Genomic DNA, 26,936 nt, shown 5'->3' with positions numbered 1-26,936 from the left:
GAGGTCAGTAAGTATTTATGAAATTAGATTGAATAGATTTTATAAAAGCAGGCCGTCCAGGGAGGGAAAAAAACAGTAAGAGACGAAAACAGAACATGCTTCAGGGCCTGAGATTTAGTAATTCAGCTTCAATCATAGATGAGTGACAAACCTGTCTCTTACCTGAATTTGGAGACCCTTATCTTGTTAGGGACTGTATCAGAGAGAAAATCTACCTTACTAGGGACATTACAGAATTGATTGTATATTATAGTATTCAAGGGTTATAGAATCTTAGAGTTGGAAGGGACTTGTTAAATTTTTTTTTTTTTTTTAAGAGACAGAGTCTCACTTTGTTGCCCTCGGTAGAGTGCTGTGGTGTCACAACTCACATCAACCTCCAGCTCTTGGGCTTAAGCAAGTCTCTTGCCACAGCCTCCTGAGTAGCTGGGATTACAGGTGCCCGCCACAGTGTCCAGCTAATTTTTTTTGTTGTTGCAGTTTGGCCAGGGCCGGGTTCGAACCTGCCACCCTTGGTATATGGGGCTGATGCCCTACTCAATTGAGCCACAAGCGCTGCCCAGAAGGGACTTTTTAAAAAGTTTTATCATCCAGTATTCTGCTTCTTGCAGAGTTCCTGAATTGAGTACCCTCTAACCTGGACTTGCTCAACTATAATCCCGGGCAGCTTATTGTCATGCGGGGTAGTCTGTCCTTTACTGGACAGTTTTGATTAGTTGAGTTTCATTCCACCCCATAAGCCCAAATTTGGAAATTTCCTGTAACCTTCACTTATTCTTTCATTTTTTTTTTTAATTAAGTTTATTTATTTTTATATTTTTTTGTTGTTGCAGTTTGGCCAGGGCTGGGTTTGAACTCACCACCCTCGGTATATGGGGCCGGCACCCTACTCTCTGAGCCACAGGCACCACCCCATTTGCTTTTTAATGAGAGGCTCCCTAAAAATATTTTAGGAGTATTTCAACTTTTTGTATTTCTCTATTAGTTTGCACTGTACTTAACATGAAAACAAACGTGTATTATTAAATGTGTATACTTTTAAAGTCTTTGTTTCCTTCCAAGGTATAATTTACCTTTATCCTGTCCTTATAGTGAAAATTATATGTGTTAACATTGGTAGGATGGAAAAACTTTCCACGTGTTTTTATACTTTAACAGCAAAAGCTCTAAAGTGTTTATGTACTGCTAATTATTATTTCATAGCAAATGCATATAAGCTGTGATTTTGGTATACATGATCTCACTTTCTTATTAATAACAATAACCATCTTTTCTTTTTCCTTCTTCCTTTTCTTTGGCACAAAAGTATTATATATATTATCTCATTTAATCTTTGTACAACATGTTAAGGTAGGTATTTTCCTCATTTAGTAGATGAGGGTGCTGAGGCTCAGCGAGGTTAAAGACCTTTTTTGTCACATGGCTATTAAAGATAGAGCTGGGGTTTTTAATTCAGGTCTAATTTTTTTTGGGGGGGGGGTTTGAGACAGTCTTATTTTGTCACCCTCAGTAGAGTGTTGCGGTGTCACAGCTCATGGCAACCTCATACTCTTGGGCTTAAGTGATTCTCTTACCTCAGCCTCCCGAGTAGCTGGGACTACAAGGCACCCGCCATAACACACAGCTATTTTTAGAGACAGGGTGTCACTGTGACTCAGGTTGGTCTCATACCTGTGAGCTCAGGCAGTCTACCACCTCAGTCTCCCAGAGTGTTGGGGTTACAGATGTGAGCCACCATGCCCAGCCTAATTCAGGTCTAAGTCTAAAACCTGTATATTCAACTAGTTTGCAAGTTTGTCTCCCTATATGAATTTCATCATAAAATCAAATGTATTTCCGTTCTAGATATGTCCATGTTTGGGGGTTACTTGTTGTTGTATTGCACTGGTAGTGTTATATCATTATTGGGTATTGCTCCTGCTGCTTCTCTTTGGTCATCCCAGGTACTTTACTCTCCCTTGGTTGGGACATACCAAGGGTTTCCTTCCTATGATCGCCTATCTTTCTCTAGTCCCTTATGGGGGTACTTTTCTGCTTCTGGAGAAATAGAAGCACAAAATGAGAAAAGAATAACAAATTATTACATTATTTTTCCTAAATATTATCAACATGTTGTATAAAGGAGTATGTTTTCTATAATTCAGGTATCTTTATCAACAAAGGCTGTGATGTACATGCTTGATGTACTTGGAATGTGGAAACCCATTCTCTCAGCCCTGTGATAGAAATCTTTGTGTTTATGTTGTCATAGAGATTCAGATACGTTATCTCAGTGAATCAAGGAGTTAGACTTGCTGACTATATGATTTAATTACCCTAGATCAATCAAGTTCGACTTAGTGATGACGAGATATATTGTGTGTATACGTAGTTGCTAGGGGAAAGGAGCAAAGTTTAATCCTTGGTTTTGTTGACCTTTTGTATCACTTTTAACTTGTGTTCCATGTAACTGCCTTTACTAAATTTTCAAAAGGCTAACGTCGAGTGATTTATAGATAAAGGCTCATTCAGTACTTGTACAAGAGGAACTCATATCTTCAAATACGGGTGATGTAAGTTTACTTCAGAGACAGGAATGAGTTCATTTCTTTGGAGAGATATGGACAGAATGTCTTTTGCTCTGGATGAGAAATAAATTTGAAGTCTTAACTTTGTGCTTGGGGAAATGGAATGGAATAACTGGACACCTGAGCCTCCAAAAGTTAGGAGTCTTTAGCCAGGGACCAAGGGAGCATTGTCTTGGTCCATTTGTGCTACTCTTAACAAAATATCTAAGACTAGGTAATTTGTGAAGAACAGAAATTTCTTTTTCAGAATTCTGGCACCTGTTTGGTAAGAGTCTCTTCTCTGCTTTCAAGATGGCATCCTGAATGCTGCATCCTGCAGAGGGGAAGAATGCTGTGTGCTCACGTAGCAGAAGGAGAAAAGGCTAAAAGGGGGAAGGGGAATGACTTCCCTATTAAGCCATTTTGTAAAAGCACCTGATCCCATTCAGAAAGAAGGAGCACGTATGGCCCAGTCACTTCCCAAAGGCCCTACTACTAATACCATTATGTTGGCATCACCTAAATTTTGGAAGAGAGGCTGGGCATGGTGGCTCACACCTGTAATCCCAGTACTCTGGGAGACCAAGATGGGAGGATCACTTGAGCTCAGAAGTTTGAGACAAGCCTGGACAAGAGCAAGACCCTGTCTCTACTAAAAATAGAAAAAACAAAACTAGCCAAGCATTGTGATGGGCACCTGTAGTCCCAGCTACTTGGGAGGCTGAGGCACGAGGATTGCTCAAGCCCAAGAGTTTGAACTTGCTGTGACCTAGGACTCCACAGCACTCCACCCAGGGTGACAGAGTAAGACTGTATCTCAAAAAAATAAATAAATAAATAAATTGTAAGGAACACATTTAAACCAATACAAGCGCAGTGTATTCGCAGGATTCATTCAGTTTTTTTTTTTTTGGCTAGGGCTGGGTTTGAACCCACCACCTCCACAGCATATGGGGCCAGTGCCCTATCCCGTTGAGCCACAGGTGCCCTCAACAGGATTCATTCAAATGTGAGCATTCCTCAGTGTATCAAACAGCACATACATATCTGTGAGCTACTTTGTATAAGTCTCTGAGACACTTATGTGCCTTCTTGCAGAGATAACAATATATAATTCTTTCACTTAAGGATGCTAGCCAGTAACTGGGGAAAGTGCAGAGATGTCTGTGGTAATATGCTAAAAAGGTTCTATGGCAAATGCCAAAAGTGAACTTTTAACCAAGTGTGTTTAGAGATATAGCTCATAAAGGGAAAGATTTAGTCATAAGTGAGCTATGTTGTTACTGCAAACATTTTGATTTCAAAGTATAACCATATCTCAAACAAGCAAAATTTGTCTTAAGCAGAATTAAGAGGAAAATGACATTTTAAATTAATTCCTCAGCTAAGTTGTCAAACAACGGACACTGAAATTTTAAGAGTTGGTGACTCCAGAACCCTCATTGCTTGGCTACTGTATTATCTCCTTCAAATTGCAGTGATATTTCTGTCATCAAAAATCATTAATTTATAGATAGCATTTTTTTCTTTCTGCTAATTCCAGCACTTATTTCCATCACTGTAAGTTTTTTGGTCATGATAATTATTACTGTTATTTTACATATTTAGTATAATGGATAATCTGTCTCCTGAGGTCATCTGGACAATTAAATAAGGCAAAATATATTTGTATAAAATGCTTAGCACAGGGGTAGGGTGCTGGCCCCATATACCCAGGGTGGCGGGCACAAACCAGCCCTGGCCAAACCGCAACAAAAAAAAATAGCTGGGCGTTGTGGTGGATGCCTGTAGTCCCAGCTACTCGGGAGGCTGAGGCAAGAGAATCGCCTGAGCCCAGAAGTTGGAGGTTGCTGTGAGTTGTGACACCACGGTACTCTACCAAGGGCAATAAAGTGAGACTCTGTCTCTACAAAAAAAAAAAATAATAATAATAATTAAAAAAAATATGCTTAGTACAATGCTTGGCTAAGAGTTTGCCATCATTAATTTTTTTATTAACTCATGAAATGTAAAATGCTCTATATAGTGCCTGGCATATAATTACATTTTAGTAAATTATAACCATGTGTGACATCTTGTTTACAAAGGACTTTAACATATATTATCTCATTTAAGGAATGAAATATCTACCTTCACAGTATATAGTATTATTCCTCTTTTACTGATACGGAAATTGAGGTTAAGCATTATTAGTTAATTTTATCTAGTTGACTTAAGCAGATAAAACTTTATTGAATGGTTGGTGGATAGCTCACTGAATCACCAGAAGAGCTTTGGCTCTTGCCAAGCATAAAGGCCAAAATCATGCCAGGGAACTGAGCTATTGCCACGCGCTTGACACACCTTGCACCACAAACAGTGCTGGTGGTGACAGAGATTGGCTTTTGCCACGTAGGCTACTTCTGTGGCTTCGGAAACAGTCTTCCAGAAACTGATGACACCAGGGAATGTCGTGGAAGGTCCTATTTTGCTGTCTTTGCTCCCTGTTTAAAGTCTGGAATGGGTGTATCAGTTGGTGAAACTTCTGTCATGTGTTTTTATTCTAGCTGCAAGGCAGGGAGAAGATGACTCTTGGTTCTTCAGCTTCTTTCATGTAGTATAACAGGCAGAGAGGCTCTCACAAGTGACGGTTTGCCTTATTGCCCACTCCTTGGGTCTTAACTCCCTCTATAGAAGGAAAACCTTACTTATATATTTTTTAAATTGGATATAAGCAGAGAAGTTGAGATTGTTTTCCTTATTTGTTGACTTCACGTGTGAAAAATTAGTTTTTTTCCCTAAAATTGATCTTATTCTTAGAAATTATCTGTCATAAATTAACATATGCCTTGGCATTTTTAAGCTACTACCCTATTTCCCCGAAAATAAGACAGTGTCTTATTTTAAGGTGTGCTCCCTTATTTTCAGGGGACGTCTTATCTTTCCTGTAAGTAGGTCTTATTTTCAGAGGATGTCTTATTTTCGAGGAAACAGGGTAGTAAGTGAGAACTTTTCATCTGATCAGGGTGTTTTCTCCAGTAAACAGTCCTGTTCCCTGTTATGCGTTAAAGTGTTAACTTCAAGCCATCAGTTAACACTTGCAAGGAGGGTGACCCCTTTGAGCAAGGAAAGTCCTAGTGTTAATATTTCACAGTCTTTTTCTTGGATCCTTTTCTAGTACTTCATTTGTTTTTGTTTAAAGTGGACCTGTGATTCACCTTGTGAAAAACTAAAAAAAAAAAAAAAAAAAAAATTTCAGGTCCCTAACATAATTGCCCTTAACTCTAAAAAAATAGCCTTCCCTTTTTAATAATCTGTCTTGGTGTGCCTTGCAAAGTCCATATTTCTAAGAAATTGAGTGTATACCGAAATGCGGTAAGTACCTATTTTTAAAGGAACAGTTTAGTTCCTTAAAGCAAATTCTTTTAGAAAGGAAAGACTCCTTTGGTGCTTTAAACAATCATCTTAATTTGTCTGAAAATCTGAGATTTGTGGGTATTGATGTTTCAAGTAAAGAACACCTGGGATCGGTAAGCACTAGCTGCCAAATTGTAGAGAGGCCCCAGGTGGCCTGTTCTCAGAATCTGGCACTCATTCTTCCAGTTGAGTGGGAAACAGTACTTTCTGCCTTCGTTCCTCGAGGGTTGTTGAAACATTTTCCCATCTGAATTGTGAATGTTATTTTATCTTCATACTAAGGGTGAGGGTCTTCTGAATTTAAATATGTTTTTTTAGACTAGGTATGGTGGCTCATGCCTATATTCCCAGCGCTTTGGGAGGCTGAGGCAGGAGGAGCCCTTGAGCTCAGGAGTTTGAGACCATTCTGAACAAGAATGAGACCTGTCTCTACTAAAAATAGAAAAATTAGCTGGCCATCGTGGTGGTTGCCTGTAGTCCCAGCTACTCAGGAGGCCGAGGCAGGAGGATCACTTGAACCCAGGAGTTTGAGGTTGCTGTGAGCTAGGCTGACACCATGGTACTCCATCCTGGGACAACAGAATGGGACTCAGTCTGGAAATAAATATGTTCCTTTCTGTAAATAATTGTGAATTAGTCCTGATCTCTGTTAGAAGAAACATTGTGTTTCAGTATGAAACACTACTTTATCTCCTTTCCCTTAGAAACATGGAATTTTCAAAGTTTCCACTTGGGAAGAAAACCATCTGTCTCCATTTTCAGAGAGGGAAATGGAACTTATTTTTTCCTTTATCATTTTATAGTTTTCATTTTGTTACCTTTTGTACCCTTTTTTGCCTCCATATTAGAAGAGTATTATGGAATGTTTTTGCTAAATCAGTCTCCCTTTTTATTATAAAATGTATTTTAATCCTTTTTGAGTGTGCATATTCAGTGGCATTAATAAGTACATTCACATTGATGTGCAGTGTTGTGACTATCCATGTCAAGAACTTTTCCATCATCCCAAATTGAACCCTGTATCTGGTAAACGTAACCTCCCAATCTCCTTCTACCCCTATCTCTGGTAACCATTGTTTTTCTTACTTTCTCTGTGAATTTCATTTACCTGATATAAATGGAATCATACAATATTTGTATTTTATGTCTGGCATATTTCCATTAACATAATGTTTTTAGGATTTATCCATGGTCTAGCACCTATCAGAATTTTATAGTTTTTTAAAGGCTGAGTAATATTCCATTCTATGTACATAATGCTGTTTATCCGTGGATGGGCATTTGGTTGCTTCCTTTTTGGCATTGTGAATAATGCTTCTGTGAAAATTGGCATAGAAATATCTGTTCAAATCCCTGCTCTCAGTTCTTTTGAGTGTACACCCAGGGGTGGAATCGCCTGTATATTTCCCTTTACTGAGGTCTTTGGTTCTTCATTTGACTTTGAGTTACCATCTAGTGTTCTTCCATTTCAACCTGCAGGATTCCCTTTAACATTTCTTGGGGGGCAGGTCTAATGGTAACAAACTCTCAACATTTTTTTTTTTTTAAATCTGGGAATTTCTTAAATTTTCCCTAATTTTTTGAAGGATAGTTTTGTTGGATATATATTTCTTGGTTAACGGTTTTTTTCTTTTAGCACTTTGTATATATCAATCCACTGCTTTCTGGCCCCTAAAGTTTCTGATGAGAAATCTGCCAAACTTCTTAATGGGATCCCTTGACAGTGACAAGTTACTTACATCTTGCTGCTTTCAGAATTCTCTTATTGTCATTGTAAAGTTTGATTTTAATGGGTCCTGATGTAGGTCTCTTTAAGTTCATCAGTTTGTTGTGTTTCTTAGATGTTTATATTCATGTCTTTCATCAAATTTGGGAAGTTTTCAGACATTATTTCTTCATATGTTCTCTTTGTCTCTTTCTCTCTTTTCCTCCTTTCTGGTACTCCCACCATAAATATGGTAGTCCACTGATGGTAGCCCATTGATCTTTGGTCTCTGTTCACTTTTCTTCATTTTTTTTTTTTCTTTCTGTTCCTCAGACTAAATAATATTCAACATCCTTCCTTCATGTTCACTGACTCTTTTGCCTGCTCAAATCTACCTTTGAGTCAATCCTTCTGGTGATTTTTTTTATTATTAGTTATTATACTTTTCAGCTCCAGAATGTATTTTCTGTTTCTTTTTAGATTGTCTGTTTATTGATATTTCCATTTTGTTTGTACATCATTTTATTAATCTTTTTCACATCATCTTTAGTTCTTCAGGCTTTCTTAAGATAGTTATTTTAAAATCTTTTTCTAGTAGATGTGCCATTAGCTCTTTTTTAGGGACAATTTGTGGATTTTTATTCTTTTTTTTTGAATGAGCTATACTCTCTTGTTTGTATGCTTTATGGTTTTGTTTTGTTGTTGAAAATTGAACATTTGAATCTAATAATGTGGTAATTCTAGGAACAGATTCTCCTCTTTACTTGGGTTTGCTTTTTTTGTTTGTTTTTTTTGGGGGGGCGGGGTATGTTTGTTATTTGTTGTTGTTTTTTTTGTCATAGGATGTCTCTTTGGTACTATATACAAACCAGTCTCTTAGCTACTCACTGGACGTGGCCACATGAGTACCTAAATCTAAATAGATAAAGTACTTTTCTTAACTTACTACAAATTCCCTTAAAGCCTGAGTGCCCCTTTGCCTCACTGAATATTAAGAAAGGCAAGAGTAAAGGGAATAGATATTTATTGAGATCCTATTGCATGCTAGGCAGTATGGAGGGAGGCAGTTATTACCTTATTTCTACAAGTGAGAAAACTGAGGCTCAGAGATTTAAGGTAAATTGTCCATATCTATACAGCTAACAGATAATGGGACTGAAGTCAGCTTTTTTCCATGCTGCTTCAATAACAAAATTCCTCTTGCTTGTCCTCTGGTGGTTTTGGGAAACTGTTGGCTGGGAGATCCTGGGAGCAATGTTTGTCTCCCTATCAAACATTGTGTGGGTGAGCAATCTTACATTGGGGTTGCACTTACAATCTTTCTGCCACATAGTTTAACCCAAACGATGATAGCCATTCTAGGTGGATCCTTCTACTGGCTGACGTTGGCGTGCCTCTGAGGTAACTGAATAGGGGTAAAAGTTCTAAGGGAACCAGCTTTGGAGGGCACTGTTTTTCTAAATATCCTGAAGGAATTGATCACTAACATGCATCACAAAATCCTGTCCAATTTGGGAAGATATTTTTAGATTTTTCTCTTTCTTTACGGGAAGGAATAGGGAATACCTTTGAGAATTAGAGTTTATGTTAAGTAAGAATACATGTAGCTTCAGTATTTTAATCTTTAAAATATACTTGACCATTAAAGTAAAAATCTCTTACTGGTTTTGGGAGGTAGCATAGTAAGTTGAGGTTGCTGTAACAGAATACTATAGACTGGGTGGCTTAAACAACAAACATTTATTTCTCATAATTCTTGTGACTGGGAAGTCCAAGGTCAGGGTGCTAGCAGATTTGGTTCTGCTGAGGGCCTGCTTCCTGGTTTATAGAAGGCTCATTTCTTCCTGTGTCCTCACCTGGTGGGGAGCAGAGAGAGAACAAGGTCTTCTGCCTCTTTTTATTTATTTTTTTTCTTTTTGAGACAGGAGTCTTAGTCTGTTGCCCTGGGTAGAATGCTGTGGCATCATAGCTCACAGCAACCTCAAACTCTTGGGCTTGAGCAGTCGTCCTGTCTCAGCCTCCCAAGTGGCTAGAACTACAGGTGTACACCACTATGCCTAGCTAGTTTTTCTATTTTAGTAGAGATGGGGTCTTACTCTTGCTTAGGCTGGTCTTAAACTCCTGAGCTCCAGCTATCTACTCGCCTTGGCCTACCAGAGTGCTAGGGTTACAGGTGTGAGCCACTGTCTTTTCTCAAAAGGACTCTCATCCCAGTCATGAGGGTTCCATGCTCAGGATTTATTCACCTGCCAAAGGCCCCGCCTCCTAATGCTATCACATTAGAGATTAAGATTTGTCAATCTATCTTTTTACATAGATTTTACTTTCTGAATTCTGTAGCAGGAAATGGAGGTAGTTATATTGTTTTTAAAAAATGTGACTCAATACTTATAATATTAATTTCTAGTTGTAAAGTTGTAAAAAACTAAGCCTCTGAGAGTTAAGGAATTCAATTTAGTAAGACTAAGCTAATAACCCTATGATTCTGTACTGTGCTTTAGAAAAACCATGGGGTTCCCTCCCCCCATCATCTCAGAATGAAAAAGATTGCTCAGCAAAATATTTTCCAAATTTCTAACATTGATGATTTTTCCACTCAACACTTTACACAAGGAGGTAGGTACAGATGACAATTTGCTGGATCTATAGAATATTCACTTTTGGTCCTCACCTATTCCCTGAAGCCCACTTCTCGTTCTTGTATAAGCAAAGTGGTTTTAACAGGGTCTTAAGAAATATGTCTAGGGCTTGCATTTGTAAACCCAACCATTAATATATGGAATCTATAATATCAGGTTTTTAACTCAATAAACATCTACTTTGTGTTTATCATTGTAATAAACTAAAGAAGAATTAGAAAACTGAAGGCAATGGCTTACTTCCTTACCATAAGGAAGATGTAATTTTGAAATTTCTTTTATTTACCATGGAAAGCTAGCCCTAAATATGTAGACAAATGTTCTTTACAGAGTGTTAAGAGTCAAGTGTCATGATGTCTATACTTTTTTAATGGTTCAGCAAAAGAAAAAATTATATAGTGAGATGAAATAGATATGATAAAATGTTAATTGTTGAATCTAGATGGTGAGTATTTTATATACATTTTTCCCAATTTTTCTATAGTTTGAAATTTTCTGTAAGTAAAAAGAAAATTCTAGCCATAAGTAACATGTATGAAACTATGCAAAAAATAATTAAAAGGGTGGTATATGGTTCATTCTCTATTAATATTAAGGGTTAAGGTAATTATTAGAGTTGGTAGGAAAGAATTAAAACAGGGGGATAAATCCAGGGCCCCTCAGAAGCCCGGTGGGTACGTGTAACATGAAGGGGTAGTACTGACAGCCCTAAGACAGTAGGAAGACTGGGGATTGAGAGAACAGGAGAGCACACACCTCCTTCAGAGCATTCAGAAAATTTCAAAAACCTTAAAGTACTTTCCTAATAAAATGCTTCTGAGGGCTGGCAGTTTGTGGTATACAAAAATGACAAAATTTGCATCTCTAAATCTGTCTTCCCCCTCCTTTTATCAGAAGATACAGGAGTGGCCGGGACATCACTACTAGGGATTTCCTGGCACTAGAGGGTGATGGGAAAACATATTCATTGCCTCTAGAATGTGCCTGGGTTGCCACAGGTTTGTTGCTTCAAGAGTAGAAAGAGGGGCTCATCATCTTTTCTTCTCTGTCCTGTCTTTCTCCTTCTGTGGTCCTAGGCAGAACTTGAGTCAGGAAACACATTCTGATTATAGATCCATGTGCCTAGTTTTGTTTTTACTTACTTCTTCTTCTTCTTTTTCTTCTTTTTTTTTAGAGACAGTCTCACTCTGGCACCCTGGGTAGAGTGCTGTGATATCATAGCTCACAGTAACCTCAAACTTTTGGGTTCAAGTGATCCTCTTGCCTCAGCCTCCTAAGTAGCTGGGACTATAGGTGCCTGCCACAACACCTGGCTAGTTTCTATTTTTAGCAGATACCGGAGTCTCTTGCTCAGGCTGGTCTCGAACTTCCGAGTTCAAGCAATCCATCCACCTCGGCCTCCTAGAGTTCTAGGATTATAGGCTGGTGCTTCTCTTAGAATTTTTGTGATCCAGATGCATGTATTTGAGAACCCTTTATATGACAGGTGCTATGCTAGACACAAAAGATAAAAACATGGTCCCTGTCCTTAAACAGTTCACAGTTGTTTGACACTTTATCACCTTAGGGAAGATACTGTTTTTAAGGTGTTTTCAGCCATGTGAACTTTGGTGACAATGAAAAATATGGAACTGGTTTTCATTTAACAGAGGAGGGAGTACTTGGGGTGGATGAAGAATGAAGGACTGCCTAGGAGGATGTAATTAATAGATGGGAAAGACTTTAGCTACTTTTTAAAAAATGGGTTTATTTATGTAGGCCAGGTACAGTGGTTTACACCTAAAATCCTAACTCTTCGGGAGGCTGAGGCAGAGGGATCGCTTGAGACCAGTTTGAGCAAGAACAAGAACAAGAAAATAGAAAAATTAGCTGGGTGTGGTGGTATATGCCTGTGGTCCCAGTGACGCAGGAGGCTGAGGCAGGAGGATCACTTGAGCCCAGGAGTCTGAGGTTGCGGTGAGCTATGATGATGCCATTGGACTCTATCCTATGTGATAGAGTGAGACTCTTTCTCAAAAGAAAAAAAAATGAAATATGTTATGAAAGTCTCCTTCACTACCCTTTCTTTCCATCTAATTCTTACATATTATTCTAGAGTTTCTTTATGTATATATAAGCAAATCTGAACGTATATTATTTTTTACTTGTGCCCCACCCCATTCTTACACAATGGCACATTCTGTGCACTATTCTATATATCTTTAAAAATTTTTCATTAATATCTTATGAAGTTTTTTTCCCATGTAAGTAAACAGAGCTTCCTCATTCTTTTGTATGTTCATATAATACAATTAATGCATCAATGTACCTTGATTTAATCAACAAGCCAGAGACATTGCAGTATTTGCTGACCTTTTGATATTATAGTCATAACTACAATATTCTTATATGTATATACCTCAAACATTATTTAGCATGTGTGGTAATGTATTTGTAAATTCCTAGTAGTGAAATTGCTGCATCAGAGGCTATGTGCGTCTGTAATTTTGTTACCTGTGCCAAATTTCCCTCAAAGTATTAACAACTTACATACCAATCAACAAAGCCTGTTTCCTCACAGAATATTTTTCATACTTTTTACCCATTTAGCAGGTGAAAATGAGCTTGCAGTTAATTTTAAATCTGTCTATAAGTGAGGTCATGCATCTTCTTATAGCTAAGACATTGATATTTCCTTCTTTGTGAGATGCCTTTTCATATGTTTTGTTCATCTTTCTTTTGCTAATTTTTTTTTTTATTATTTTTTTTGAGACAGAGTCTCACTTTGTGGCCCTTGGTAGAGTGCCGTGGCGTTACAGCAACCTCAAACTCTTGGGCTCAAGCGATTCTCTTGCCTCAGCCTCCCGAGTAGCTGGGACTACAGGCACTTGCCAGAATGCCCGACTATTTTTAGAGATGAGGTCCCGAACTGGTGAGCTCAGGCAATCCACCCGCCTTGGCCTCCCAAAGTGCTAGGATTACAGGCATGAGCCACCACACCTGGCCTCTTTTGCTAATTTTTTATTTGCTGATTTCTAGGATCTCTTTATATGTTAAGAAGTTTACCATTCGTGATATGAGTTGCCAGTTTTTCCCAGTTTTTTGTGGGTTTTTTAAAAATTTTAGCTTTTTTTTTCTTTTGCCCTGAGGAGTCTTGGTTTTTATATTATTCAATTTATGTTTCTTTTATGGCTTTTGCATTGTCCTGGCCCATTATTGATGGCAGGAAATCATTTATTCCTATTTCCATGGTGCCTTCTTTCTCTTTTCCTCCTTCATTCTTGCATTGACAGCAAAGAGCTTTTGACACCTTTCTTCCCCCAAGTTTGCATTCCTGGAAATGTGTTCTCAGTGATAGTGAAGCCCTTGATAGTTTTGTTAGAGTTTAGTGGTCTGAAAAGTCTCCCCATTTTCTTGGTACAGACGCTCTGGGAAACTGTTTGGCAGTTTCTTACAAAACTAAACATCCAATTACCATATGACCCAGCAATTGCATTCTTGGGCATTTATCCCAGAGGAATGAAAACTTAGTTTATACAAAAACCTGTAAATGACTGTTCATAGCAGCTTTGTTTCTAATAGCTCAAAACTGGCAACAACCCAAACATCCTTCAATGGGTGAATGGTTAAACAAACTCTGGTACATAGAGTAGCATGGAATACTACTCAGAAATAAAAAGGAACAAACTATTGATACATCAACAACATAGATGAATCTTTTATATATTATGCTGGGTGAAAAAATCCAATCCCAAGAGGTTGCATACTGGTTATTTCATTCACATAACGTATTTGGAAGGACAAAATTTCAGAAATGATGAACAGATTAGTGGTTGCCAGAGTTTAAAGAGGGCGATAGGGGAGAGGTAGGTTTAGTTATGTTAGCACACAAAATCTTTGTGATGATAGAACATTTCGGTATCTACGATAATAGACACATGGACCTCTACATATGAGACGGTTGTATAGAAGCAAACACACAAATGAGTGCAGGCAAAATGGGGAAGTCTGAATAAGATGAGTGAATCTCAGTATCCTGGTTGTGATATGATTTAACTATAGTTTTGCAAGATGTTGTTGCCATTGGGGGAAAGTGGGTCGAAAGTACACAGGATCCTACACATAAGAGCTTTATAAAAATTTCAATTTAAAAAGTAAATCCTCACTTCTAATACCAGATTTACAAAAGATACTACCTGGTTCAAGTAACTGATTGTCTCCTGTTTTGGGACTAACAGAGGATTAGCTAAGAGACCTAGTGCTGGCAGTGGGATGTGGGCAAGCTGATCAATGTCTCTGCACTCTGCTCTGTCAGGTCAGATCATTGTAAGAGCACTGATGAGCATTTACGCGCGTTCTCTGGAACAACCCAGCTGGGTAGCCCATCATACAGCCTGTAGGGGCTGGGGGAGGAAAGAAGACTGATTTAAGCTCTAATACATGGGAACAGTGAGAGCTTGGCGTTAGTGGTTGGGGGCAGAGTGGAGAGGAACTCCCAAGATGTGCGTTGATGTGGGTGGGTTTGTCCTGATGAGGCCCCGCTTGTGCACCTTTGCATACATATGGGTGAGTTTGTCCTGATTAGGCCCCACATGTGCACCTTTGCATATGTACTTTGCTGTACTTTGTGCATTGGCTCTGGTATGAGACAGAACATAGCCTAACATAATGATTCTCAGAGTGTGGCAGGGGGAATCCTCAAGACCCTGCTGAGGAGTCTCTGGGTCAAAAGTATTTCTATAATACTTAAACATTATTTGCAAGTCATTCATTCTCTTACAAGTGCACAGTGGGGTTTTCCAGAGACTATGTGATGTGAAATGACAACAGATTAAATGCGGAAGCAGATATGAGACCCCAGCTGTGTTCCATTAAGGCAGACATTAAAAAGAAATGCAAAGCAGTGCTACTCTTCTCACTTTTGTTTTTTTTTTTTTTATTATTTTTTTTTATTTTTATTTATTTTTTTTTTTTTTTTTTTTTCTCTTTCTTTTTTTTTATTGTTGGGGATACTCTTCTCACTTTTGTTTTGGAAAATATGGGTATTTTTCTTTTTTACTTTTTTCATTTTGCTCAGGCTGGTCTTGCACTCCTGAGCTCAGGCAATCTGCCTGCCTGGGCCTCTCAGAGTGCTGAGATTATAGGGTTGTGCCACCAGGCCTGGCTGGGTATTTTTCTTAAAATATTACTTATGTTAACATGTAAAGGAGTTACAGTTATTTTTAAATGATTTAATATTTAAGAATTTCCTCAGTTTTATTTTTTATTTTTTTTATTCTGTCACTCTGGGTAGAGTACCATGGTGTCATAGCAACTTCAGACTCTTACTTGAGCAGTCCTCCTGCCTCAGCCTCCTGAGTAGCTGGGACTACAGGAGCCTGTCACAACGCCCAGGTAGTGTTTCTATTTTTAGTAGAGACATGGTCTCACTGTTGCTGAGGCTGGTCTTGAACTCCTGAGCTCAGGCAATCCACCCACCTCAGCCTCCCAGAACTGTGATTACAGGCGTGAGCCACCACAGCTGGTCTTTGGTTTAGTTTTTATAGGTTACTATCGTTAGATATAACCCACATAAACAAACAAGCTCTTTGGGGTCCTAGATAATTTTTGAGAGTGTAAAAGGTTCTAACACCAAAAAGTTTGAGAACTGTTGCCTTGGCAGGAAGCAGTAGGCTTAAGTTCTAGTGAAGGCTTTGGTCTGTGACCATGGGCAAGTCATTTAGTCTCTTAAATTGATTTCTTCTTCTGTGTGCTAATAATTCTACTGTATACCTTACAGAAAAATGAGGCAATCATGTATGAATTGCTTTGAAAATATAATGCCCTGTGCAGATATAGAAGAGTTTAATAGTTATATATTTAAACTGATGTTGCAAGAACATATGAAGAATGAGAGTTTGTGTTATGTTAGCTAAGTCTGTTTACTTGTTAAATTTTTTCATTTTAGCATCTCCTAGCAGTTTCCTTATACATTTTCTTTCTGTCAGTTTCTCAGACAGCCATTTTTAAAATTTCAGATTAATAGAAACATGCAATTAGGTTACAGTGTTTGTGTTTGTTATGTAAGGTCCCTATTGTAGTTGTGTCCTGCACCCTGGAGGCCATTTTAATTATTTTTTAAAAATTAAATAAATATATCTTCCACTATTTTCTTTTATTTTCTTGTGTATGTGTGTGTGGGTTTTTGAGACAGTCTCGCTCTGTTGCCCCAGGCTAGAGTACAGTGGCCTCTGTCTAGTTCACAGCAACCTCAACCTGCCCAGCTAATTTTTCTGTATTTTAGTAGAGCTGGGGTCTTGCTTTGCGAAGGCTGGTCTGGAACTCCTGAACTCAAGGTTCCTCCAGCCTTGGCCTCCCAGAGTGCTAGAGTTATAGGCATGAATTACCACAACTGGCCTCGTCAGCATTTTCAATCAAGAAGGGATTGGCGGTGCCTGTAGTTCAGTGGGTAGGCTGCTGGCCACATACACCAAGGCTAGAGGGTTCGAACCTGGCCTGGGCCAGCTAAAACAACAATGACAACCACAACAACAACAACAAAAAATAGCCAAGCATTGTGGTAGTAGTCCCAGCTACTCGAGAGGCTGAGGCAAGAGAATCGCTTTAGCCCAAGAGTTGGAGGTTGCTGTGAGCTGTGACACCACGGTATTATACCGAGGGCAACATAATGAGACTCTGTCCCCCCCCAGAAAGAAGGGATTTATATTCCTCATTCCTCAAAGTAGTATGATTAAGATCAGGAGCTGTACCTGAAAAACCACTTTCTAGCTATTTGACTTTTGGAAAGTTAATTATCCTCTCTGTGTCTTGGCTTTCTCATCTATAAGATGGGACGAATACTATCTCACTTACCTGGGCAATTAGGATTATGAGAAATAATGCACAGGAAGCACTTAGCCAAAGTGCTTGGCACATAATAGATGCTCCATAAGGCATAGTTGCAGTGATTGTCATTAACTAGATGCAAGATTAAATTTGTCTCTTACCCTGTCTTTAGTGAACTTATTAAACTACTTTATTTACAAGTTTATTAGCAGTAATTTCCATTTCATTTCATCCTTTTTTTCTCTTTCTCTCTCTCCTTTGAAGGGCTGTTGAGTGGACAGACTTCCCCAACAAATGCCAAACTGGAGAAATTGGATTCCCAGCAGGTGTTGCAGCTCTGCCTCCGGTATCAGGATCACCTGCATCAGTGTGCGGAGGCCGTTGCTTTTGATCAGAATGCTTTGGTTAAACGAATCAAAGAGGTAATATGCTACTGGAAAACAACATGGCTGCTTGTTACTGTGAGTCCCTGTGACTCCCGATTCTATTTCTGCTGCATAGGATAGACAGTGATCCAGCTTTATGGGAAGTAGTTATTTTCTAGCTTAAGACTTAGCATTTTACTGCTAGGAAATTGTCTTTCCTAGTAGTAAAATGTGGTGGTGAAAAGAGTAGTTCACAGAGCTGGACTGATTTGAAGTTTGAACTGCTTCACCACTGATTTGCTTGGGTAAGGTGCTTAATTTCTCTTTGTCTCGGTTTCCTCTTATGAAAAATAAGCCTAATAGTAGTAACCTACCCTGATTGTTCAGTGAGAATGAGATGTTATTCCTGGTGCGTGTAAGGTCCTGCTATATTAATTTTCTCTAGCTAACATTCTATCCCTTGAGTTGACTTTAGCTGTGTATAATTTATATTTTGTTTCCTGGGAGGTTATTTGAAGCAGGAGCCTTGACATCTCCCTCAATTATATTTGTCACTGTGTCAGCATATAAAGAGCTCCAGTGACTCATACTCATTATATGAAAATGGTTATGCCTACTTAAACCACGAGGTTTTTAGAAAAAAGAAGCAATATAATTCACATGAAAGAACTTAGTAATTCAAAGAGCATGGTACAAAATGTATACCCAGTAAGTGGGTACTTCTTTTGAGCACTTAAATGTATTGGCTGGGGCACTGGATGGCACAGTTCTGGGGGCATCAAAGAATTAGTAAACACATCTTCCAGAGTTTTCATTCAAGGAGGAATTTTTATTCCTGCTACCCTGAAGTAGTATAATGCCAAGGAAATGTCTAGAGCTCTATCTTGAAGAAACCAGTTATATGACTAGGACTCGCTACATTTGTTTTAACAAAATGTCTCCTCCCCTCAGAATGGCCCTCGTCTATAACTGTGGTGAGAGAAGAGGGTGGACGTGAGGAAACACACAAGCTATGGGTTAAGAATCACTGCAAATTAATTTTCATTTAGTAATAATAGAGGCCATTTGTCCTTGAGATTACAAAGTAATGGACATTAGGTATATTGACAGATTTAAATTTGCGAATGCCTCCAACAGTTTAGTATTTTTATAAATAAGTTCATGTGCTCTTCTTTCATGGATTAAATGTTAGTATTATTTGGAATGCTATTAAACATGACCTTTCATATTGCTTGTCATTGATGTGGCCTAGCAACTATTATAAACTTATTTTGTTACCTTATGGTCTATAGAGCTTCGCTTCCCAAACATAACTGTTTGTTAGCATCACGGGGTTTTTGTTTGTTTTAATACTGAGTTCTTCCCTCCTGGTGGTAGGTCTAAGGCATGGTCTGTGAATCGTTATTTTAATAAGCTTACCAGATGATACTGACGCCACTCTCCATTAGCTGGGATGTGGGAGCCAAAATAAGTTTCTATAAATCTTGTTCCATGTAAAGATCAAACTTTTTGCATATTCCATCACCATCTCTTGGAAAATCATAGTCCTTATTATCTTATTTAAAGTTCTTAAGGAGTCTTATAGTAAAAGAAAACAAGCACTTTTCAAACTTGCCAGACTCCTATCTTAGGTAACATTTATTGATACCCTTGGAAGTGGTGTTTTTTAGAGCATTCTTTGGGAAATGCTATTAGAGGCATAAGACTTTACTGTTTTTGACTATGGTGCTAGAAGTTAACTATGACATTTTAGAATAATAAATTGGCTTTTGTTGCTGCATCTTTGATAGGTCCTCTGATTCACATCTGATTTGCAGTGTAGGAAAGTGTGGTGTGGGATCAGTGACAGAGAACTGGAATAGGCCAGACAAAGCTCTGCATTATACCACATTTTTAAGACTCCAGAGCAGTGTTTCTCAGCCCTGGCTACATGTTAAAGTCACCTGGGAACTTTTTCCTCCGTTATGACGGAAAATTTCACACATACATGGAAGAAGACAGAGTAATGCAGTGAACCATCATGTATGTACTCTCTGCCCAGCTACTACAGGGATCACCTCTGTCTCATGCACACCCACACTCATTCCTGCCACCTCCCCAGCTGCTGTCCTAAAACCTAGACATAGCATTTCATTCAAAAATACTTAAGTAAAAGGCCAGATGTGGAGGCACATCCCTGTAATCCTGGCTTTCTTGGAGGCTGAGGTGGGTGAATTGCTTGAGCTCATGAGTTTGAGACCAGCCTGAGCAAGAGCAAGAACAAGACCTGGTCTCTAAAAATAGCCAGGTGTTGTGGTGGATGCCTATAGTCCCAGCTGATCTGGAGGGTAAGGCAAGAGGATGCTTGAGAGTTTAAGGTTGCTATGAGCTATGATACCACAGCACTCTACTGAAGGTGACAAAGTGAGACTTGATTGCATGCGATTCTGTTTCCAAAAAGAATTAAAATAAAAAATAAAATAAAAATATTTAAGTATGTATCTTTATTTTTTTATTTTTTTATTAATATTAAATCATAGCTGTATACATTAATGCGATCATGGGGCACCATGCACTAGTTTTATAAACAGTTTGACACATTTTCATCACACTGGTTAACATAGCCTTCCTGGCATTTTCTTAGTTACTGTGTTAAGACATTTACTTTCTACATTTACTAAGTTTCACATGTACCCTTGTAAGATGCACCACAGGTATAATCCCACCAATCACCCTCCCTCTGCCCATCCTCCCCCCTCCTTCTTCTCCCTCTCCCCCTTCCCCGTATTCTTAGGTTATAACTGGGTTATGGCTTTCATATGAAAGCCATAAATTAGTTTCATAGTAGGGCTGAGTACATTGGATACTTTTTCTTCCATTCTTGAGATACTTGACTAAGAAGAATGTTCCAGCTCCATCCATGTAAACATGAAAGAGGTAAAGTCTCCATCTTTCTTTAAGGCTGCATAATATTCCATGGTGTACATATACCACAATTTATTAATCCATTTGTGGATAGATGAGCACTTGGGCTTTTTCCATGACTTAGCAATTGTGAATTGGGCTGCAGTAAACATTCTGGTACAAATATCTTTGTTATAATGTGATTTTTGGTCTTCTGGGTATATACCTAGTAGAGGAGTTATAAGATTGAATGGCAGATCTATTTTTAGATCTCTAAGTATTTTCTAAACATCTTTCCAAAAGGAATGTATTAATTTGCATTCCCACCAGCAGTGTAGAAGTGTTCCCTTTTCTCCATATCCACGCCAACATCACATACCGTTATTTGATCTTTGACAAGCCAATTAAAAACATTCAGTGGGGAAAAGATTCCCTATTTAACAAATGGTGCAGGGTGAACTGGCTGGCAACCTGTAGAAGACTGAAGCTGGACCCACACCTTTCACCATTAACTAAGATAGACTCTCACTGGATTAAAGATTTAAACTTAAGACATGAAACTATAAAAATACTAGAAGAGAGTGCAGGGAAAACCCTTGAAGAAATCGGTCTGGGTGAGTATTTTATGAGGAGGACCCCCCGGGCAATTGAAGCAGCTTCAAAAATACACTCCTGGGACCTGATCAAACTCAAAAGTTTCTGCACAGCCAAGAACACAGTAAGTAAAGCAAGCAGACAGCCCTCAGAATGGGAGAAGATATTTGCAGGTTATGTCTCCGACAAAGGTTTAATAACCAGAATCCACAGAGAACTCAAACGTATAAGCAAGAGAACAACTAGTGATCCCATCGCAGGCTGGGCAAGGGACTTGAAGAGAAACTTCTCTGAAGAAGACAGGCGTCTGGCCTACAGACATATGAAAAAATGCTCATCATCTTTAATCATCAGAGAAATGCAAATCAAAACTACTTTGAGATACCATTTAACTCCAGTAAGATTAGCCCATATCATAAATACGTATCTTTAAAATAAAACAATTGATCATATCAATGTACACAGCTATGATTTAATAATAAATAAATAAAACAGTTGCCGAGTATGGTGGCCCATGCATGTAATCCTAGCACACTGGGAGGCTGAAGCAGGTGGATTGCCTGACCTTAGGAGTTCGAGACCAGCCTGAGCAAGAACGAGACCCCATCTCTAAAAGTAGCTGGGCGTTATTGGTGTGCACCTGTAGTTCTAGCTGCTTGGGAGGCTGAGGCAAGAAGATCACTTGAGCCTAGGAGTTTGAAGTTACTGTGAGGTATGACGCCACAGCACTGTACCAAGGGTAAGAAAGTGAGACTCTTATCTCAAAGAAAAAAGAAAAAAATAAAGTAATTCTTTAAACTTTGCAGTTTAAATTAATTTTTTGGTTTTTTTTTGAGACAGTGTCACTCTGCCACCCTGGGCTTGAGTGTGCATCATAGCTCACAGCAATGTCAAACTCCTGGGCTCAAGCAATCCTCTTGTCTGTATCCTGAGTAGTTGGGGCTATAGGCGTGTGCCACAACACCAAGTTAATTTTTAAAAAAAATTTTTTTTCTTTCTATTTTTAGTAGAGATAGGGTCTCTCTCTTGCTCAAGCTGGTCTTGAACTTCTGGACTCAAGCAATTCATCCACATCGGCCTCCCAGAGTGGTAGGATTACAGGTATGAGCCACCACATCCATCCTAAATTAATTTTAGACTTAGAGAAAAGTCATATAAATAATTCTGACTACCTGTGTACACCTCTGCCCCCCTTGCACCTTTCCCTAAAATTAGCATCTTGTGTAACCTTAGGACAATGCTCAAAGGCAGGAAAATTAGCTTTGGTACAATCTTAGTAACTAAATGGAGACTTTAGGTTGAATTTTTTTTTCTCTCTTTTTTTTTTTTTTTTTAGTATTTAAAAATTTTTTTTTTCTTTTTTATTTATTTATTTATTTTATTGTTGGGGATTCATTGAGGGTACAATAAGCCAGGTTACACTGATTGCAATTGTTAGGTAAAGTCCCTCTTGCAATCATGTCTTGCCCCCTTAAAGTGTGACACACACCAAGGCCGCACCCCCCTCCCTCCGTCCCTCTTTCTGCTTTCCCCCCCAATAACCTTAATTGTCATTAATTGTCCTCATATCAAAATTGAGTACATAGGATTCATGCTTCTCCATTCTTGTGATGCTTTACTAAGAATAATGTCTTCCACTTCCATCCAGGTTAATACGAAGGATGTAAAGTCTCCATTTTTTTTAATGGCTGAATAGTATTCCATGGTGTACATATACCACAGCTTGTTAATCCATTCCTGGGTTGGTGGGCATTTAGGCTGTTTCCACATTTTGGCGATTGTAAATTGAGCTGCAATAAACAGTCTAGTACAAGTGTCCTTATGATAAAAGGATTTTTTTCCTTCTGGGTAGATGGCCAGTAATGGGATTGCAGGATCAAATGGGAGGTCTGGCTTGAGTGCTTTGAGGTTTCTCCATACTTCCTTCCAAAAAGGTTGTACTAGTTTGCAGTCCCACCAGCAGTGTAAAAGTGTTCCCTTCTCTCCTCATCCACGCCAGCATCTGCAGTTTTGAGATTTTGTGATGTGGGCCATTCTCACTGGGATTAGATGATATCTCAGGGTTGTTTTGATTAGCATTTCTCTAATATATAGAGATGATGAACATTTTTTCATGTGTTTGTTAGCCATTCGTCTGTCATCGTTAGAGAAAGTTCTATTCATGTCTCTTGCCCATTGATATATGGGATTGTTGGCTTTTTTCATGTGGATTAATTTGAGTTCTCTATAGATCCTAGTTATCGAGCTTTTGTCTGATTGAAAATATGCAAATATCCTTTCCCATTGTGTAGGTTGTCTCTTTGCTTTGGTTATTGTCTCCTTAGCTGTACAGAAGCTTTTCAGTTTAATGAAGTCCCATTTGTTTATTTTTGTTGTTGTTACAATTGCCATGGCAGTCTTCTTCATGAAGTCTTTCCCCAGGTCAATATCTTCCAGTGTTTTTCCTATGCTTTCTTGGAGGATTTTTATTGTTTCATGCCTTAAATTTAAGTCCTTTATCCATTTTGAATCAATTTTTTTTTTTTTGGCCGGGGCTGGGTTTGAACCCGCCACCTCCGGCATACGGGACCGGCGCCCTACTCCCTGAGCCACAGGCGCCGCCCCTTGAATCAATTTTTGTGAGTGGGGAAAGGTGTGGGTCCAGTTTCAGTCTTTTACATGTAGACATCCAGTTCTCCCAACACCATTTATTGAATAGGGAGTCTTTCCCCCAAGGTATGTTCTTGTTTGGTTTATCGAAGATTAGGTGGTTGTAAGATGTTAGTTTCATTTCTTGGTTTTCAATTCGATTCCAAGTGTCTATGTCTCTGTTTTTGTGCCAGTACCATGCTGTCTTGAGCACTATGGCTTTGTAGTACAGACTAAAATCTGGTATGCTGATGCCTCCAGCTTTATTTTTATTACTAAGAACTGCCTTAGCTATGCGGGGTTTTTTCCAGTTCCATACAAAATGCAGAATCATTTTTTCCAAATCTTGAAAGTACGATGTTGGTATTTTGATAGGAATGGCATTGAATAGGTAGATTGCTTTGGGAAGTATAGACATTTTAACAATGTTGATTCTTCCCGTCCATGAGCATGGTATGTTCTTCCATTTGTTAATATCCTCTGCTATTTCCTTTCTGAGGATTTCATAATTTTCTTTATAGAGGTCCTTCACCTCCTTCATTAGGTATATTCCTAGGTATTTCATTTTCTTTGAAACTATGGTGAAGGGAATTAATTAGCTTCTCATCTTGACTGTTATTGGTATATACAAAGGCTACTGACTTGTGGACATTGATTTTATATCCTGAAACATTACTGTATTTTTTGATGACTTCTAGGAGTCTTGTGGTTGAGTCTTTGGGGTTCTCTAAGTATAAGATCATGTTGTCAGCAAAGAGGAAGAGTTTGACCTCCTCTGCTCCCATTTGGATTCCCTTTATTTCCTTGTCTTGCCTAATTGTATTGGCTAGAACTTCCAGCACTATGTTGAATAGTAAAGGTGACAGAGGACAACCTTGTCTGGTTCCAGTTCTAAGAGGAAAAGCTTTCAGTTTTACTCCATTCAGTAAAATATTGGCTGTGGGTTTGTCATAGATAGCTTCAATCAGTTTTAAAAACATGCCATCTATGCCTATACTCTTCAGTGTTCTAATTAGAAAAGGATGCTGGATTTTGTCAAATGCTTTTTCTGCATCTATTGAGAGGATCATGTGATCTTTATTTTTGCCTCTGTTAATATGGTGCATAACATTTATGGACTTGCGTATGTTAAACCAGCCTTGCATCCCTGGGATGAAGCCTACTTGATCATGATGAATGACTTTTTTGATGATAAGCTGTAATCTATTGGCTAGGATTTTGTTGAGAATTTTTGCATCTATATTCATGAGTGAGATTGGTCTGAAATTCTCCTTTTTGTTTGGGTCTTTTCCTGGTTTTGGTATCAGGGTGATGTTTGCTTCATAGAATGTGTTGGGGAAGATTCCTTCTTCCTCAATTTTTTGGAATAATTTCTGCAGTACAGGAATAAGCTCTTCCTTGAAGGTTTGATAGAATTCTGGTGTGAAGCCATCTGGACCAGGGCATTTTTTAGTTGGAAGATTTTTTATTGTTTCTTTGATCTCAGTGCTTGAAATTGGTCTGTTCAGGAGCTCTATTTCTTCCTGGCTGAGTCTAGGGAGAGGGTGTGATTCCAAATATTGATCCATTTCCTTCACATTGTCAAATTTCTGGGCATAGAGTTTCTGGTAGTATTCAGAGATGATCTCTTGTATCTCTGTGGGATCAGTTGTTATTTCCCCTTTATCATTTCTGATTGAGGTTACTAGAGATTTTACTTTTCTATTCCTCGTTAGTCTGGCCAATGGTTTATCTATTTTATTTATTTTTTTCAAAAAACCAACTCCTTGTTTCATTAATTTTCTGAATGATTCTTTTGTTTTCAATTTCATTGATCTCTGATTTGATTTTGGTTATTTCTTTTCTTCTACTGAGTTTAGGCTTAGATTGTTCTTCTTTTTCCAATTCCATAAGATCTCTTGTGAGATTGTTGATGTGCTCTCTTTCTGTTTTTCGAATGTAGGCATCTAAAGCGATGAATTTTCCTCTCAAAACTGCTTTTGCAGTATCCCACAGGTTTTGGTAGCTCGTGTCTTCATTGTTGTTATGCTCAAGGAAGTTAATGATTTCCTGTTTTATTTCTTCCTGCACCCATGTGTTATTTAACAGAAGATTGTTTAATTTCCATGCCTTTTTGTGGGGTCGAGCGTTTTTGTTAGAGTTGAGTTCCACCTTTAGTGCCTTATGGTCTGAGAAGATACAAGGTAAAATTTCAATTCTTTTGATTCTGTTGATATTTGTTTTGTGTCCCAGGATATGATCAATTTTGGAGAATGTTCCATGGGGTGATGAGAAGAATGTATATTCTTTATCTTTGGGGTGGAGTGTTCTATATGCGTCTATCAAGCACAGTTGTTCTAGGGTCTCATTTAAATCTCTTATATCTTTGTTTAATTTCTGTTTAGAGGATCTGTCCAGCTCTGTAAGAGGAGTGTTAAAGTCCCCTGTTATGATGGTATTATAAGGTCTGTTTCAAGAATCTGGGAGCATTTAAATTGGGTGCATAAATATTTAGAATTGAAACGTCGTCTTGTTGTATTTTTCCCTTGAGCAATATAAAGTGACCATCTTTGTCTTTTTTGACTTTAGTTGCTTTAAATCCACATGTATCTGAAAATAAGATTGCAACTCCTCTTTTCTTCTGAATTCCATTTGCCTGAAAAATTGTCTTCCAACCCTTGACTCGGAGCTTTAATTTGTCTTTTGAAGCCAGGTGTGTTTCTTGCAGACAGCAAATGGATGGCTTGTGTTTTTTAATCCAGTCAACCAATCTGTGTCTCTTCAGTGGGGAATTCAAGCCATTAACGTTTATTGAGATAATTGATAAGTGTGGTAGTATTCTATTCGTCTTATTTAGTGAGAGTCCATTGCTTAGTTTTATCTTTTGCATCAGTGTGGAGGTTAGGTTCTGTCCTTTAATTTCTGAGTTCTTACTTTGCTGCTGATCCATTGTGGTGGTGAGTGTGCAGAACAGGTTGAAGTATTTCCTGTAGAGCTGGTCTTGTTGTGGTGAATTTCCTCAATGTTTGTATATCCGTAAAGGATTTGATTTCTCCGTCAATTTTTAAGCATATCTTAGCAGGGTACAGAATTCTGGGCTGGAAATTGTTCTGTTTAAGTAGATTAAAGGTAGATGACCACTGTCTTCTTGCTTGGAAAGTTTCATTAGAGAAGTCTGTGGTCAGTCTGATGATTTGCCCCTGTAGGTCAACTGGCGCTTACTCCTGGCAGCTTGCAGAATCTTTTCTTTTGTCTTGACTTTGGACAGGTTCATCACAATGTGTCTTGGAGAAGCTCGGTTAGAGTTGAGGTGACCTGGGGTCCGATATCCCTCTGAAAGCAGTGTGTCAGAATCTTTGGTGATATTTGGGGAATTTTCTTTTATAATATTCTCTAG

General features: G+C 38.5%; 1 protein-coding gene across 2 annotated transcripts in view; it reads left to right on the top strand.

Moving 5' to 3' along the window:
* Positions 1-26,936, top strand: part of BORCS5 (BLOC-1 related complex subunit 5) — a 93,018-nt gene that overhangs the window by 43,072 nt on the left and 23,010 nt on the right. For both annotated transcript variants that reach the window (XM_053557422.1, XM_053557421.1), the window contains exon 3: positions 17,355-17,512. In XM_053557422.1, the coding sequence (XP_053413397.1) occupies positions 17,355-17,512 (158 nt within the window). The remainder of the gene's footprint in view (positions 1-17,354; positions 17,513-26,936) is intronic.

The sequence above is a fragment of the Nycticebus coucang genome, chromosome 12 (assembly GCF_027406575.1).
Source record: "Nycticebus coucang isolate mNycCou1 chromosome 12, mNycCou1.pri, whole genome shotgun sequence".
NCBI classification, from domain to species: domain Eukaryota; kingdom Metazoa; phylum Chordata; class Mammalia; order Primates; family Lorisidae; genus Nycticebus; species Nycticebus coucang.
Note: the sequence above shows the minus strand (reverse complement) of the source record. Positions and strands in the feature narration are given on the sequence as shown.